The sequence below is a fragment of the Lepus europaeus genome, chromosome 15 (genome assembly GCF_033115175.1).
Source record: "Lepus europaeus isolate LE1 chromosome 15, mLepTim1.pri, whole genome shotgun sequence".
Taxonomy (NCBI): Eukaryota; Metazoa; Chordata; class Mammalia; order Lagomorpha; family Leporidae; genus Lepus; species Lepus europaeus.
This window is the reverse complement of record NC_084841.1, coordinates 71,083,888-71,100,325: the sequence shown is the minus strand read 5'-3', so window position 1 is coordinate 71,100,325 and position 16,438 is coordinate 71,083,888. Positions and strand designations below refer to the sequence as shown.

The 16,438-nt window shown below is 40.3% G+C and overlaps 1 protein-coding gene across 1 annotated transcript in view; it reads right to left on the bottom strand.

Annotated features, from left to right (window-relative positions):
• The window catches only part of SLCO6A1 (solute carrier organic anion transporter family member 6A1), a 138,109-nt gene extending 126,255 nt beyond the window's left edge, over positions 1 to 11,854 (bottom strand). Inside the window, exon 1 of the mRNA XM_062211958.1 lies at positions 11,764 to 11,854. Coding sequence (XP_062067942.1) covers positions 11,764 to 11,854 — 91 coding nt within the window. The remainder of the gene's footprint in view (positions 1 to 11,763) is intronic.
• Between the last annotated feature and the right edge of the window lie 4,584 nt (positions 11,855 to 16,438).

Sequence of the window (16,438 nt, the reverse complement as noted above, 5' to 3'; positions counted from 1 at the left end):
ACAAATAAAAACTTATCTCCACACAAAGATCCATATGAAAATGTCATGGCAGAATTGGATACTTTCATTCATATGTTTGAGAAAATATTTTACTATCAAATATGAAAAATCACAAAAGTATTTTATTGGACATAGGAGCATTCTGAGTTATATGTGTATGTTTGTGTGTGTATGTGTATTTAAAGTAAGATTTTTAAAGTCAGATCAAAGTTTCTCAACTTGGAAATCATATAATAATATATCTAATTCTAATTATATTATAGTTCAATATCTATAACTAAAATGAATCTCATCTTTAAATATATGTTTTAGAATCTACATGTGTATTTCAATTGGAGTAGTTTGGCTTGGGGTTTCTATAGGGATGACATCCATTACATCTAGAAAAACCATGCCTTGTTGTCATTTTTAAAAATATGTACAGGGTGGGCACTTTAGCAATTAAGATATCACTTGGGATACATCTATCTGTATTGGAGTCCCTAGACTCAGGTCTCTGCTCCACTCTGATTCCAGCTTCCTGCAGATGCAGATCCTGGGAGGCAGCAGTAATGGCTCATGCAATTGGGTTTCCACTGCCCATGTGGGAGAAGTTGATTTAGTTCTCAGCTCATGACTTCAACCTGATCCAGGCCAGGCTGTTGTGAGAATTTCATAAGTAAACCAGTGCATTAGCACTTTCTCTCTCTCTGCTTTTCAAATAAATTAATTTTTAAAATAAAATGAGGTATATACAGTAGAATTTAATATATAATTCATGTAAAGAGAAAATTCAGAGTTTTGGACCTATGAGGTAACAAATCAGTAGTTAGCAGAAAAGCTTCAACAAGTGACAAAATATGAAAATATTTTGGAGTGAATTTGGCCTTGTGAATTGTGACAAAATTAGTCTTCAGCTTCATAGAAGAGTATACAATGATTGGATTATGAAGTAGGATCATAATTGTAAAGTAAAAGAATACTTAGGTTACCTGTGAGTCAATCTGACCAGCTTCTAATTAGAGTATTCTGTCTTTCCATTGGCTCTACATCTTGAGAAGAAGGCCTAGAGTACCACATTAGTCATAATTTTCTGTCTGATAAAAATGGGCATTTTTATATTTGGAGATCCTGATAACTCAGCTATTAAATCCCATCAATCACCAGCTGGCTCCTCTATTGTGTTCAAGACTGTTCTGAGGCATAAATTGCCATACAAAATTAAAAAAAAAAAAAAACTGTTGCTGTTTGAAAAAAACAGATTCTGAGGGTAGTGCTTGATATTTCTTCTGACCCCAGGAGAGCTCCTCATAATTTTCTTACTCAGTTTTTCCTGCAAACGTCCCAGCCCAAAGGCTAAGCAATATCAACTGCATTTCACAGTAACTCCAGTGTTCTTGATAACCCTCTTAGCCTTAACCTCCATCCCAGTCTGGTGTAAATGAAGTCCATTCCTTCGGAAAGAGATCAGAATATCTTTATATATATATATATATATATATATCTCATAAATACAACATTAGGAACGTAATAATTCTTCCCACCGCACCCACCCTCCCACCCTCTCTTCTACCTTCTTTGTCCTCCCTCTCCTGCTTGGTCTAGGAAAGAAAAGAAACAGAAGGAAAGAAAGAGTGGAAAAAAAAAAAAAAAAACAGAAGTGTTCCTCAACCGTCTAGACAAGGGCTGTTCTTTATTATGGCTTCTCAAAGGTGATTTCCCTTTTTTGTTTTCTTGTGTCCTGATTTCTTCCCCCAGATAAATGCTCTGAGCAAAGGCTCTAGATCTAAGGGTGGAGACAACGCTGGACCACCTGCTCCAGGGGAGCATTCATTTGCAAGGGAAAAGATGCAGCAGCTGGAGATCATTCAGCTGGCCTCTCTCAGCATGTAACCACTGCTTCACCATCTGGACCAAGTGCACTCAGAACATGGGTATTAACAGTGCACCCCAACCAAAGGAAAGCCTCCAGTCCATAGGTAGGCAGTAGGCCTAGAAAGGGAGTCTCATTTCTATTACCAACCACCTGGAAGTTAGTTTCAACACCAGGTAGCTGGTGCCAATGAGAAATACTAACAGCTGTGATCAGTGGTTTCTTTATTATGATAGTGACTCCTCCTACTTGGTGCCTGGCTCCAGTTCTTTCTTCTGTGAAGAAGCATAGCCATGCATATTTATGATTCTGCCTTAACTGATTGTAGAGGTCAATTATATATATATATATATATATATAAATTTGACTGAGCTAAGGGGCACCCAGATACTGCGTAAAATGTATTTTCTGGGTATGTCTAAGAGGGTGTTTCTGAAAGAGGTTAGCATTGGCATCAGTACACTGAGTAAAGAAATCACCCTTACCAATGTGCCTGCAGATCATCTGATCCATTGAGGACTCAAAGAGAACAAAAAGGTGGAGGAAGGACAGATCAGCTCTGTGTGAGCTGGAACACCCAGTCATTTCCCTTGGACACAATGCCCCTGGTTTTCAGCCCTTCATATTACTCTGAAACTTACACCATGGGCCCATCCCCAGGTTCTCAGGCCTTCAGATAAGGGCTGAATTCACTGTTGGCTCTCTTGGTTCATGCAGATGGCAGATCATAGAATGTCTGAGTTTCACACCCGTGTGAGGCCATATATTTTTTTTAAAAAAGCTTTTATTTAATGAATGCATTTTTCATAGATAAAACTTTAGGAATATAGTGGTTCTTTCCCCTATACCCACCCTCCAACCCCAACTCCCATCCCACCTCCTACTCCCTCTCTCATCCCATTCTTCATTATGGTTCATTTTTACTTTAACTTTATATACAGAGGACCAACTCTATGCTAAATAAAGATTTCAACAGTTTGCACACAGACACACACACACAACATATAAAATACAGTTTGAGAATAAGTTTTGCAGTCAATTCTCATAGTACAACTCACTAAGGACAGAGATTCTACATGGGGAGTAAGTGCATAGTGACTTCTGTTGTTCATTTAACAATTAACACTCTTATTTATTATGTCAGTGATCACTCGACACTCTTGCCATGAGCTGCCAAGGCTATGGAAGCCTTTTGTGACCACAGACTCCATCAGTATTTGGACAAGGCCATCAGCAAAGTGGAAGTTCTCTCCTCCCTTCAGAGAAAAGTACATTCTTCTTTGATGGCCCCTTTTTTTCACTGGGGTCTCACTCACAGAGATCCTTTGTGTAGGATATTTTTTGCCACAGAGTCTCGGCTTTCCATGCCTGAAATGCTCTCACAGGCCTTTCAGCCAGACCACAAAAAGGCAGTTGTATTATATATAAAGTGTAGCAATGTGTTAGTAGCATGTATTATGCTCCAGAGAAATAGAACCAGAAGAGTATATAGGGAGATATTTCTATCTTGGTATCGATTCTGTTTCTCTGAGTGATAAGGGACTAACTAGGGAGATAAACCTAGGTCCATGATCTGGAGACCGCAAGTAATCTCACCTGTATCTACCCAGCTGTCAATCAGACTATGTAACCCCTCCCCTTCTGGGAGTGACTAAGAGGCCTGCAGCGCACTGGGCCTGCCCTTCTCTTCTCTGGCCTGCCCTCTTGCCTGTGCTCTCTCACTTGCAGCCTCTGGCCTGCTCCCTGGAAACAGCTGGTATAATTCCCTGTTTAGCCTTCTTGGCCCACTCTCCCTTCACGTTCCTGTGTTTTCCTCTCACTCTCTAAATAAACTGTAAGTTTTACCATGTTGCAGGCTGTGTTTGAGCCTGTGCTTAGAATTCTTATCTAAGGAAAATGCAAGAACCGAAAATAATAAATTTTGGCTTAAGTTAGCCCCTATCATGAGGAACTACAATACATTGGCAAAGACAATATTATACATACTGTTGTATTTGGACATGTGATCTCTGACACAGGCATTTCATCAGATAATAATGACAAATTTTTACCACAAAGATTAATGATTGATGTTTTTCACCATGTACACATTTGAATATAGCCTGGCTGGAAATAAGTCAGAATGATGGAGGGGAAAGAGGTTGTAGAGGGTCCATCGCATATTACATTTTTTTTTTTCTTTCTTGAGATGTCATCATAGATCATGATTCACTTGAGATTAAGTGACTGACTCTGTATAGTCTGCTTGTCAAAAATAGCTAAACAAATGCCAACCTCTCTCCTGGCAAAGTCTCTTTCTGTCTCATTGGACTCCCAATAATGCTATTGTTGTAGCATCTTTTCTGAAGTATGTCAGAGAGTCACTGAAATCCCCTGGCACCAGCTTCTCGAAAAGACAACATGCTGAACAGTGGAAAAAGGAAGAGAGGTGTGATTAATTGTGGAAGGGAGAAGCACAGAGGCATAGCTCTCCCTCCTGACAGATGCTCCAGACGATGACACAGAGTCAAGTGATAGTATTGTTACAGACATTTGGCCAACTGCTTGAGGCACCATCTGCTCATTTTTTCCTCAGAACAATAATCCCTTTCAAAGGTTGCAAGGAAAACTGAAAAGACCGCTCAGGCACTTGTCAAATCTCCTTCAATTTCCAGAATTATGAATCACTCAAATGCTACTCAAACAAAAACTGACCCAAACAGGGCAAGAACGCCACAGCAATAGACTAAAAGAAAACTTGTTAGTAAAGTTTGTCATTAGTCTTCTTGCATTTTCTTCATGAATATGGTCTGAAAAGTTAATTAACTGAGTCAGTATCTGTATCTTTTTGGGGTTTATTTTTTATTTATGTGAAAGGCAGAGTGACAGAAAAAGAGGGAGAGACAGAGACAGAGACTTTCTACCTGCTGGTTCACTCCCCATACAGCTACAATGGTCAGGTCAAAGCCAGGAGCCCAGAATTCCATTCTGGTCTCCCACGTGGGCAGTGGGGGACCAGGTACTTGAGCCATCTTTCACTGCTTTCCCAGGCACATTAGCAGGGAGCTGGATCAGAAGCAAAATAGCCAGGACTAAAACCCGCATTGCCATATGGGATGCTGGTGTCACAAGCAGCGGGTTAACCAGCTCCACTTCAATACTGGCACCTCAGAATCCATATCTCGAGCTGAACACTTATCTGATTGAGCCCCTCATCATCCTTCTCTGATGATTGCAGTACAACAGAAAAAGAGAAAGCAAGTTTGAGGAGTAAAGAGGATGTGAAAAGAAGTATTTGCAGAAACTATGGCTCCTCCGAAAACAAGAGAAGGCAAGCTTCTTTTTTTCTTCTATAACCATCTAGAAGCTAAGATACATCTTTTTCTATAACCATCTAGAAGCTAAAAGATACATCTTTCTCTTTATTAGGGATGTTAAGCCTGAGAGACGTCAAGTAGATTCATGTATAAAATCCCAATTCTACCATTTACAAGCACTGTATATAATTTCGGGCAAATTACTTACCTAAACCTCACTTTCTTTGAGTTATTGGGCAAGCCTCTCCAGAGAATATCAAACCAAAGCGAATCCTGTGGAACTGTGCCCCATGTAGTTACGCAATGCATCCTGTCAAGGGCCTGGCATACAGTGGCCACTGGAAAACGGCAGCTAGTGGGTATTCCATGTTCAGTCGTTTGTTGTACTTGAGAATGGGGAAGTGTCCCAAATGTCAGTAGAGAGTAGTGGGTAAAAACTTGAACAGTGGAGTCAGACTGCCAGTATTCTAGCAATATATTTTCTACCCACTGGTCAAATGACCTTGATGGGTTAACTTCTTAGTGCCTCAATTTCTTCATTAGTGAATGGTAATTATGAAATTTATTAGTGAATTTAATAATTTCTTCATTGTGAATAAATTCTTACTTTTTAGCATTATTATAAGAATCAGATAAGTTAGCACACATAAAATACCAAAAACAAAGCCTAGTATATAGTAAAGCATAAATAAATCTTAGCTATAATTACTGATTTGTGGAAAGCAACTCTAAATATGATAAGTTGAAAAGGGAAAGCACCGAATACTTCAAACAAATAAAAGATTTAAATGCACTGATATTACTGTAATCAACCATATAGTATTTACCTTATTGCTATTATTATTATCCCCATAAAATATTATTGAGAACAAACTATTGTATACTAAAATGCAGGTATGTTCAATGGGATACTGGACATGCCATCTTTTTTTTTTTTTTTTTTTAAAGCAGAGCTAGAGAGAGAGAGAGAAGAGAGAGACAGAGAGAAAGCTCTTCCTTCCATTGGTTCACCCACCAAATGGCCGCTCCGGCTTGCGCACTGTGCCAATCCGAAGCCAGGAGCCAGGTACTTCCTCCTGGTCTCCCATGTGGGTGCAGGGCCCAAGGACTTGGACCATCCTCCACTGCTTTCCTGGGCCACGGCAGATCTTAAAGTATGACACCAGGTTACATTGAATATTCTCAGCTGAAGGAATTTGAGAAATAGCATCGGTCGTAGAAATCTCTCACTGACCTTCCACCTGCCCTCCTGCCCCAAAGCAAATCATAAAACTAAGGAGGGATATTCTGTTCTTCCCCAAAGGGAGGTGTGGCCTCCCCGTACCCAGCAATGTCTATGTCTCTGAAGACATAGGGACCCAGAAAAAAAACCTAAAACAGCAGGCCTTTTTAACTTTCCCCAGTTAGCATTTAATACCTTGCCCTACCAATTTCTCCATGACTATTCACTCCTCATCAAACCTACCCTTGAAAGAAGCAATCAGGTTTTACAGTTTCCTTATGCCTCTGAGGCATAAAAGGATAGAAGAGTTTGAAGTTAATCAACATCATTCACGTTTCAATCATGAATATTTTCTATTGATTGGAGTAAGAGAGAGAGAGAGAGGAAAGTGAGAGAGAGAGAGAGAATTTAATCTGGAATTATATTGAATGAGAGAGATAATTACTGATCAGAAGGGAGAGACCTTGTTAAAATAACCACATCAATTGACTAATCAACTCTACCATTCTAACTTTCAAACATTCATGTAAATAGAGCAGTAATTAATCATTTTTTTATCTTCTCATGGATGTCTGAGACCTTTAGAAAGTTGAGTTTGTGGAGGTGGCTTAGCAGGCAAAGCCGCCACCTGCGGCACAGGCATTCCATATGGGCGCCAGCATCCCATATGGGTGCTGGTTTAAGTCCTGGACCCTCCACTTCCATTCTGACTCCCTGCATATGTGCCTGGGAAAGCAACAGAAAACAGTGCAAATGCTTGGGCCCCTGCACAGGTGTGTGAGACCTGGAAGAAGCTTCTGGCTCCTTGCTTCGGATCTGCCTGGCTCTGGCCAGCAGATGGAAGGTGTCTTTCTCTGTCTCTGCCTCTCTTTTTCTCTGTAACTTTGCCTTTCAAATAAAATAAATAAATCTTTTTTTAAAAAAGAGTGTCATTTTAAATCATTTTATAAAACATTAATCAATTTAATTGCAAACCGTAGATATTTTCCTATCTTTAGAACTACCACCATTAGGATTTCCTGTGAGTTTCCTCTAAGTATATGAAGAAAAAATCAGCTCTAATCTTTATCCTTTTTGTACTGTTAAACAATGGTTCTCAAGTCAGAATTGACCATGAATTTGAATTTGGCAAAAATGTAGTGCCTTAATTTTTACAAACATTTTTAATCCTTACAACATTGTGAGAATATGTATCATTGCTACTTTCAAGTAAGCAGATTAACTCATGAAGAACTATGAGTCTAATAACTGGCAGAGCTGAGATCAGAATTCATGTAAAGTCTGTGTGCATGTGTGTGCACATGCGTGTGATCGGCTGTGTGTGTATACACCTGTGCAGGTGTGGAGTAGAGTGAAGAAACAAGGACTAAAGCCAATGGAAATTTTCCACACTACAATATTCATCCAGATCAAATTCTAGGCATGTAGTACTACAGAGTGCAACAGGAGAGGACCAGCAGTCACAGGCAGACATCTCCATAATGCCCTTAGCCCAGGAGAGAATAGGATTACAATTTGCCTTTGCCGATTGATCTTCCATTTATTTCTGTGTCAGTTATCAATTTATTGTTGCTTGAATCCATATATATTCTTCACTATCTGCTCTGTGGCTATGGAGTTAATCCATTTAAGCAATTCTCCTTTGCAGGGATCACAATGCTAAGTTGTTTCCAGTACAGAGGACTGCAAGGCCATTACAGGAGAAAAGAGAGGCCTCTCTCTTCCAGATTCTTATATAGCCCTGTTTGTTTCTTCTTGTCCCTACTATGTGGCAGTCAGAGGAATGAGAATGGAGACATTCAACACCGGTCCTACCCCTGGCACAGAGCATGTAGCAACAGTGAGCTCCCAGTTCCAATCCCAGTCGGGTGACCACTGCCTTGAGCCCTCTTGGCACAGACATCACATACTCCAAGGTTTGAAACACCTGCTGATTCTAACATTCGAACTCCCCCATGCACCAGCCCTGTACCTCCTACCTTCCTGGAGACTCTGGCCTGCTCCAGCCATGCAGCCTCATGAACTGCCCTTCCACCTAGTGACCTACAACCACACCTTCTAAAGGAGGTCTGAGTCTCAGGCTTGAGACAGGGCCATACTGCCAAGTTTGTTCCTTCCTTGATTTGCAGCCCCAGAATAGACACTAGGGTTCCCTTGACATCTTAATTAGTCCCCTGTTAAAATTGGTAATTCTTAAATTACACTCTCCTCTTTAAATCACTGTGTGAATTCTGTTTCCTGCCTGGACTGTGACTTATACAATATCTAACTTTGTTATTTTTCAAAAAGGCATCTAGGCTATGCTTTCATGCCTCTCTAAGGAGAATACCAGTGTTATTGTCTTCACGTGTCAAGAAATTGAGTTTAGAAAAAGACAGGAAAGGAGGTGTCTGAGCATAATTATCTTTATTCTCCGACATAGTTAAGCAATGGCGGGTGTCTACGTGGTGGTTCAGCTACCCGTCAGGATGCCCACATCCCACATTGGGGTACCTGGATTCGACTCTCAGCTCCTGCTCCTGACTCCTGCTTACTGCTAATGCAGATCCTGGGAGGCAGCAGTGATGGCTCAAGTAGTTGGTTTCCTGCCACCTGTCTGAGAGACCTGGATTGAGTTCCTGGCACCAGCCCAACAATAGCCATTACAGGCATTTGGGGAATGAACCAGTGTATGTGAGCTCAATCCTTCTCTATCCCTCTCTCTCTCTCTTTCAGTCTCTCTCTCTTTAAAAATTATTTTTTAAGTGAAGCAGTTAGAGGTGATTTGTTTGTAACCCTAGTCTATCCACTCTCAGAGCACTAGTTCTACAAGATAGTCCCAGTCCATGTCTGTGTACTATTTTCAGCCAGAGATGAAGCACAATTTGTTGTAAACTACATCAAAGACTATACTAGGAAAATCATGGTAGGAAGAATTTACTTTTTAATTCTAGTTTCAAGATTTCTAGAAAGAACTAGATATGGAAAGTGTCCTATGAAACAATTCAAAGAGTTTTAATTGTGCATTAGAAGTAAAGTCCTACACACAACTGTTGTTGATAACAATTAATGAAGAATTTAATAGTAATTAATAACTTACTATATTTTGATTCTCTTAAAAATTCCATTTGTTATGGACTGAATGTCTACGCCCTCACCATGTCTGAATCTCAATAGCAAAGCTGTAACCCCCAATGTATCAAGAGGAGCAGCCTTTTGAAGATAAAAATAGTTTTAAATTAGGATGAGCATACAGACACCGAATGGAATTATGGGCCTGTAAGAGGAGGAAATACGGGCCAGCGCTGTGACATGGCAGGTAAAGCTGCCACCTGCAATGCTGGCATCCCATATAGGAGGCAGTTCAAGTCCCAGCTGCTCCACTTCCCATCCAGCTGTTATGGCCTGGGAAAGCAGAGGAAGATGGCCCAAGTCCTAGGGCCCCTGCACCCTTGTGAGAGACCTGGAAGAAGTTCCTGGCTCCTCGCTCCTGGCTCCTGGCTCCTGGCTTTGGATTGGCCCAGCCATTTGGAGAATGAACCTGTGGATGGACGATCTCTTTATTTCTCTCTCTCTCTCCTATTCTCTCTGTCTCTCTCTCTCTCTCTCTCTCTCATTCTCTCCCTCCCTCCCTCCCTATAACTCTGCCTTTCAATTAAATAAATAAATCTTTAAAAAAAAAAGAAGAGGAGGAGGAGATACCAGAGCTTCCTCTTTTCACTGTGTAAGGATATGGTGAGAATGAGAGAAATTTGCAAGCCAGGAAGTGGGCCCCCAGCCACAAGCAAACCTGCTGGCCCCTTGATGAGGAACTTCTCAGTCAATGGAACTGTGAGAAATAGACATGTGTTGGCTGGCACCCCGGATCACTAGGCTAATCCTCCACCTGTGGCACCGGCACCCCAGGTTCAAGTCCCAGTTGTGGCACCAGATTCTGTCCCGGTTGCTCCTCTTCCAGTCCAGCTCTCTGCTGTGGCTTGGAAAGGCAGTGGAAGATGGCACAAGTGCTTGGGCCCTGCACCCGTATGGGAGACCAGGAAGAAGTATCTGGTTCCTGGCTTCGGATCGGTGCAGAGCACGGCCGTAGCAGCTATCTGGGGGGTGAACCAACGGAAGGAAGACCTTTCTCTCTGTCTCTCTCTCTCTCTCTCTGTCTAACTCTGTCTATAAAAAAAAAAGAGAGAGAGAGAGAAAAGAGAGAGAGAGAGAGAAATAAGTATGTGTCATTTAAGCCATTTAGTGTATGGGATAAGGATGATAAGACAATGTTGCAATTAAATGAAATTAATGATTTAGTCAGACTGAACTATGGTTCTCAAAATGGACTGTGTTCTCCATCCCAAGGCTTTGCTTATGTTTGTGTCTGACACAAGGCACCCTTTCAACATCCACTATCTCTGGCCAACCTTCTGGGTCACCTTCAGATCTCAACTTAGGCATTATTTGCTTCAGGAAGCCTTCTCTCTGGCTGCGTGTTCCCTCTGCGTGCCCCCAACAAACACACACATACATAAGGTTGATTTGGACTTTCCTTCTGTTTGCTCCAATCTCTCAATACAGAATAAACTACTTGAGGGCAGGAATGTTTTCTTGTTCCTACTGTGTAGGACATAATAGGAAATCAATAAATCTCTTCCCACTGCCTTTTGCTTTTTTTGGATAGATTTATATCCAGGATTTCAACCAACTGCTGTCACGTAAAATTACTGTTAACACTAAAAAAAAAAAAAAAAAAAGATAGCAGATAAAATGTACTTCAAATTCACTTTTCCTAACTATGAAAGGTGATGAAGCATTTGGAAAAGAAACACTTGCCAAATCACAGCTATAGGTGGCAATCTCAAAAATTAAATAGAAATTCTCACAAAGACAGTTTTGGATCCTTCACAACTCATCCTCAGGAAAGTTTTTTTTTTTTTTCATTCCGTAAAGTTAGTTTTACAAATGAGGAATTGTGGGCCGCCGCCATGGCTCACTTGGTTAATCCTGAGCCTGCAGTGCCAGCATCCCATATGGGCACCAGGTTCTAGTCCCGGTTGTTCCTCTTCCAGGCCAGCTCTCTGCTGTGGCCTGGGAAGGCAGTGGAGGATGGCCCAAGTGCTTGGGCCCTGCACCTGCATGGGAGACCAGGAAGAAGCACCTGGCTCCTGGCTTCAGATCAGCATAGTTCCAGCCATAGCAGCCATTTGGGGGGTGAACCAATGGAAAGAAGACCTTTCTCTCTGTCTCTCTCTCTCTCTCACTGTCTAATTCTACCTGTCCCAAAAAAAAAAAAAAAAGAGGAATTGTGACACAGGCAAACTGCACCTTTAGTCTTGTGCTAGAATACTGAGGAGGGGTACTGTCTCCCTTTCCCTTCGTAACATCATTGCCTCCATAAAGCTGTAACCACTTTCTCTTGAGGCAATATTTACCTTTCGGTGGTTGAGAATGAGAGATGCAGTTTTTAGAATCCCTGTCCAATTTTGCAAGATGTTGATAGAGTGAAGCTTTTTTGAGAACCATACGGTAGGCTTTATATAGAAGGTAGAATTCCTTTCAAATATTCTAATTTCACTTAACCTCCCCAATTGTTGCCATCATCAATACCAATTTAGCTGATTTGTCAGCTGAGAGGAAGAAAAATGATCACAGATTCAGAGCGTGATGACGCAAATAGCTCAGATGGGTCTGCGTGGGGAGTTTGTTCCTTTGCGTTAACTGCGGGGGTTATGAAATATGCATGTAGGAATAGAATGTCGCTCTTTGGAATGGCATTTCAATATTCTAGAGCCAATATGAGTTAGCTCTTTAAGCCAATTGCATTCAAAGTGTTCTCCATGGCTGCCAAATTATGAAATACTTGAAAGAATGTGGAAGAGACCCAGAAACTAGTCCTCAAATCACTCAACAATATTTTCTAAGCTTTGCCACAAACAGATGGGCACAAAAATGTGCTCCATGTTTTCCCATTCGAGGTTGTTCTGGAAAAGAAACACTTTCTTACTATAGGCGCATTTACAGCTGGTGTTACACGGGGGATTTTGACCTTCTCTGCTTTCTTCATCAGCTGCAACATAATCAGCATCTTAATACTTGCTGTGATGGCAGTGATAGCGAGGATAGTCAGAGCCTCAGTGCCCCAATCCCTGAGAAACTTAAGACTGCAAATGAGCATGTATAATATGCATAGAAACTAGCCTGCTATGTACTCATTAAAGTACAAGAGCCGAACTCTGATGATAGGCTAAAGAACCAGTGTCACTTATCACAAACCTTTCAACCCAGTGTGAAAGGTAATTAAGATAATATGTATCAATAAGGTGCACAGCTGTCCAGTTATCACCCTCTTTTGGCAGGTACAAATGAGCCAAAAAGTGACTGGGAAAGGTATATAAATGAGTTCATCAGGTCACAGTTTCCAGACATTCAAAATTGGATGTAGATTAACAGCCTCCAAAAATGCAGCCATAAGCAGAAAAATGGTATCTATAAACTGCATATGGAAAAATTAAAGCATTCTCACGGATATATTCTAAAAAAAACATGTTTGCTAAAATGTGCAGTTGTCCAGAAGAGTGTTTTGGGAGATAGGTTACAAAGCCTTGTGTCATCTGATTCCTGGTTTCTATTTTTTAAAAAGATTTATTCATTTGTTTGAAAAAAGGCAGAGTGTCAGAGAGAGAAGGAGGGAGATCTTCCATTCACAGCTTCACTTCCCAAATGACCACCGTGGCCAGGACTGGTCCAGGCTGAAGCCAGGAGCCAGGAGCTCATCCTGGTCTGCAGTGCCAGCGGCAGGAGCTCAAACAATTGGCCATCAGATGCTGCCTTCCCAGGCGCATTAACAGAAAGCTGGTCGGGAAGTCAGGCACCTGGGCTGGCATCAGCAGTGCAGCATGGGATGCTGACGCTGGAAGCTGCAGCTTAACCTGCTGCACCACAATGCAGCATATCATACCCTGCCCCAGCCACTCACTAACTTCGTGTCTCATCTTTTTGCTTGAGAAAAGGGGTGGTGGCCATCCCTGGAACACACTTGCGTTATGGCCATCTAACTTCCTACATCTGACTTCTTGTCATTCACCTCTCAGCTTAACTTTGATTACCTAAATCAGCTATAACTGTAAAAGTCACTTTTGGGACAGTACTGCGCATTGTGGGTACTGCCACCACCAGCAGTGCCAGCATCCCATATGGGCTCTGGTTCAAGTTCCAGCTGCTCTACTTCTGATCCAGCTCCTTGCTCATTCACCTGGGAAACAGTGGAAGATGTCCCAAGTTCTTGGGCCCCTGCACCCATTTGGGAGACCCAGAAGAAGCTCCAGGCTCCTGGCTTCAGATTGGCCCATCTCCTACCATTGAGGCCATTTGGGGAGTGAACCAGCAGATGGAAGATCTCTCTGTCTCTGTCTCTGCCATTCTGCCTTTCAAATAAATAAATAAATATTTTTTAAAAAGTTACTTTTATACTTCACTATTTTATTTCATGCTATTTCACTTATTGACACTTCAATGTCTTATTTGTTTGTACTCTTGTTTGCTTATGTGTGGTTCTTTTCCAATCTCCTGCCAGTGGAAAATGAGCTCCATAAGTGTAAAATGTTTTTCTTTCTTACTTTTGCTAACTCCTCAATATATAAAGAAATTCCTACCACATAACAGACACTTTGTAAATGCCTATTGAATTTGATTTTTGGTGTGTATACATGGGTGTGTATTCTTTCATTAGGAAGGGAAGGGACGAGGCAAGAAAAGGGGAGAAAAGAAAAGTAGTAACCCCAGTGCTTTCCAAAAACAGTACTTGGCATAACATCATACCTGATGTTACAAATCCTTCAGGAAGTAGATGGAGTTTAAATAAATACTCTAGCAAATTTTTGTCTCTATCAGGTTTACTAGAACATCAAAACCAAAACATACAGAATATTTATTGGAAAGGCAGCATGTGAATATGAGAGAGAAAGATCTTTCATCCTTTGTTTCACTCCCCAAAGTCCCACAACAGCCACAACTGGCCCAAGCTGAAGCCAGGAACTGGGAACTCCATCTGGGTCTCCCAAGTGACTTCAGGGACTCAAGTACTTGAGTACCTGCTAGCTGCTAGGTGTACCAGCAGGAAGCTGGATGGGAAGTGGAGGTGGGACTTCATATGAGCATCCTAAGCAGCAACTTAACCAAGTGTGCTACAATATGCACTCCCCAAAAATGTGTATTTTCAAGGAATTAACTCCATTAAATGAAAACATATTCAATAATCCACTTATTTATTTTCTTGAGAAATAATTACATGCTTCATTGCATGTACACACATTCATGGTAACAATTTTAAAATAGGAAAACAAGTAAATATTAAAACACATGGACTAACACAAGTGTTAACTTAAAAAATATCAATAATCTGGCTCCTTTAGTATAATATTTTCAAGAAGGAAATATATTATAAAATAAGTATTGAAGGGGTATCCAAAAGCATCAGGTAGGGAGAAAAGCATCCACAGATCTAATCTGGTTATATCAATGATGTATTCAAAATGATTCAACACTGATTGACCACAATAATCACTACTGGAATTGGTGTTTAAGTCAAATTTCCTCTTCTAAAATTGAAATTGTATGCATTTATCATTCCTTTTAACCATAGCAGCAATAAGAAGTTTGTCTCAATTTGATAATTATTGTGTTTTTAAGTTTGCGTCTTGATTCCTTAAGATTTTATCTCTTGTTCAGAAAATAGAAGAAGGAAAAAAGCTAGAGATTAAATTGGAGAATATATGAACATTAAGCATCTGTTGAAGAGGGAATTTAAAGGAGAGAATCATTTAAAAGGGCTAATCTTTCACATGGAGTTCTTTTTTCAGATTTGTTTACATTATTTGAAAGGCAGAATTACAGAGAGGAAAAGACATCAAGAGAGCTCTTGTATCCTTTGGTTTACTCCCCAAATGGCCACAATGGCTGGAGCTGGGTCTTTCCAAAGCCAGGAGTCAGGAGCTTGTTCTGAGTCTCCTACATGGGTGCAGGGACCCAAGCACTTGGATTGTCCTCCTCTGCTTTCCCAGGCACCACACATAGTATTTTTATTTGGAAGATTCCAGACCAAAGAACAGAAAATAAAACAATGACTGGCTGACCTTAGAGACAAAAAATTTATCTTAAAAATAATTACCAAAAAAATATGTCTCAGATAATGGGCATAAAAGTAATTAGATTGATATGGTCACTTCTGTTCATGATGTAATAACATAAACTTAAATACCTTCCCACCACAGAAAACTAGAAAACTAATCAAATATATATTAAAGAATTTTCAGACAATAACCTACAGATAACATATAAATATAATCCCTAAGTAAAGGGAAACAAATGAGCTTAGCTCTGTAATTGTTTAGATTTCTTTTTAGAAGGATATCCTGAGTTTTAGAGATGAAAGGAAGATTGCAAGAAAAATGCAGTTTGCTAAGTCAAAAAGCTAAAAATCAAAGTTCTGAGACTGAGACAACTGAAACATATATGGCAGAATCCCAAAGTAGGAAGAGCTACCCAGAAAAAGCAAGAAATTTACAAAAGTTGAGAAAAGGCAACTAGAACTCACTGAGTAGAATTATTCCAAAAAAACCACTAAGGACTTGGAGATGTTCCAATGTGTTTTAATGGAGAGTCTTTGGGACATTCAGCAGACATCCAGAAGGTCATTTCCTTAGTGATGGGACTAAATTATGGTAGAACAAAAGTAACTCTAGGTACATTCAAGCAAAGTTTATAAACAAATCATGATTGAATAAATTGAACTATAATTAAATTAAGTACTTACAAAAAATCCAACTTTCTTTAAAGGAAGACAACAAAATCTAGACATTCAACAATGTCAAGATGTCCAGCATCCAATAAAAAATTACTAGATATTTACAAAACAGGAAATGTGACCCATATGCAAGAGAAAAGCCATTCAATAGAAATAGTTAAACAACATAGACAGTAAGATTTGAAGGCAAATATGAATTTTTTTATTTTTTTAGTTTTTTAACAAATTATTTATTTATTTATTTAAAGTCAGAGTCATACAGAGAGAGGGAGCAACAAAGAGATTTTGCATTCACTGATTTACCC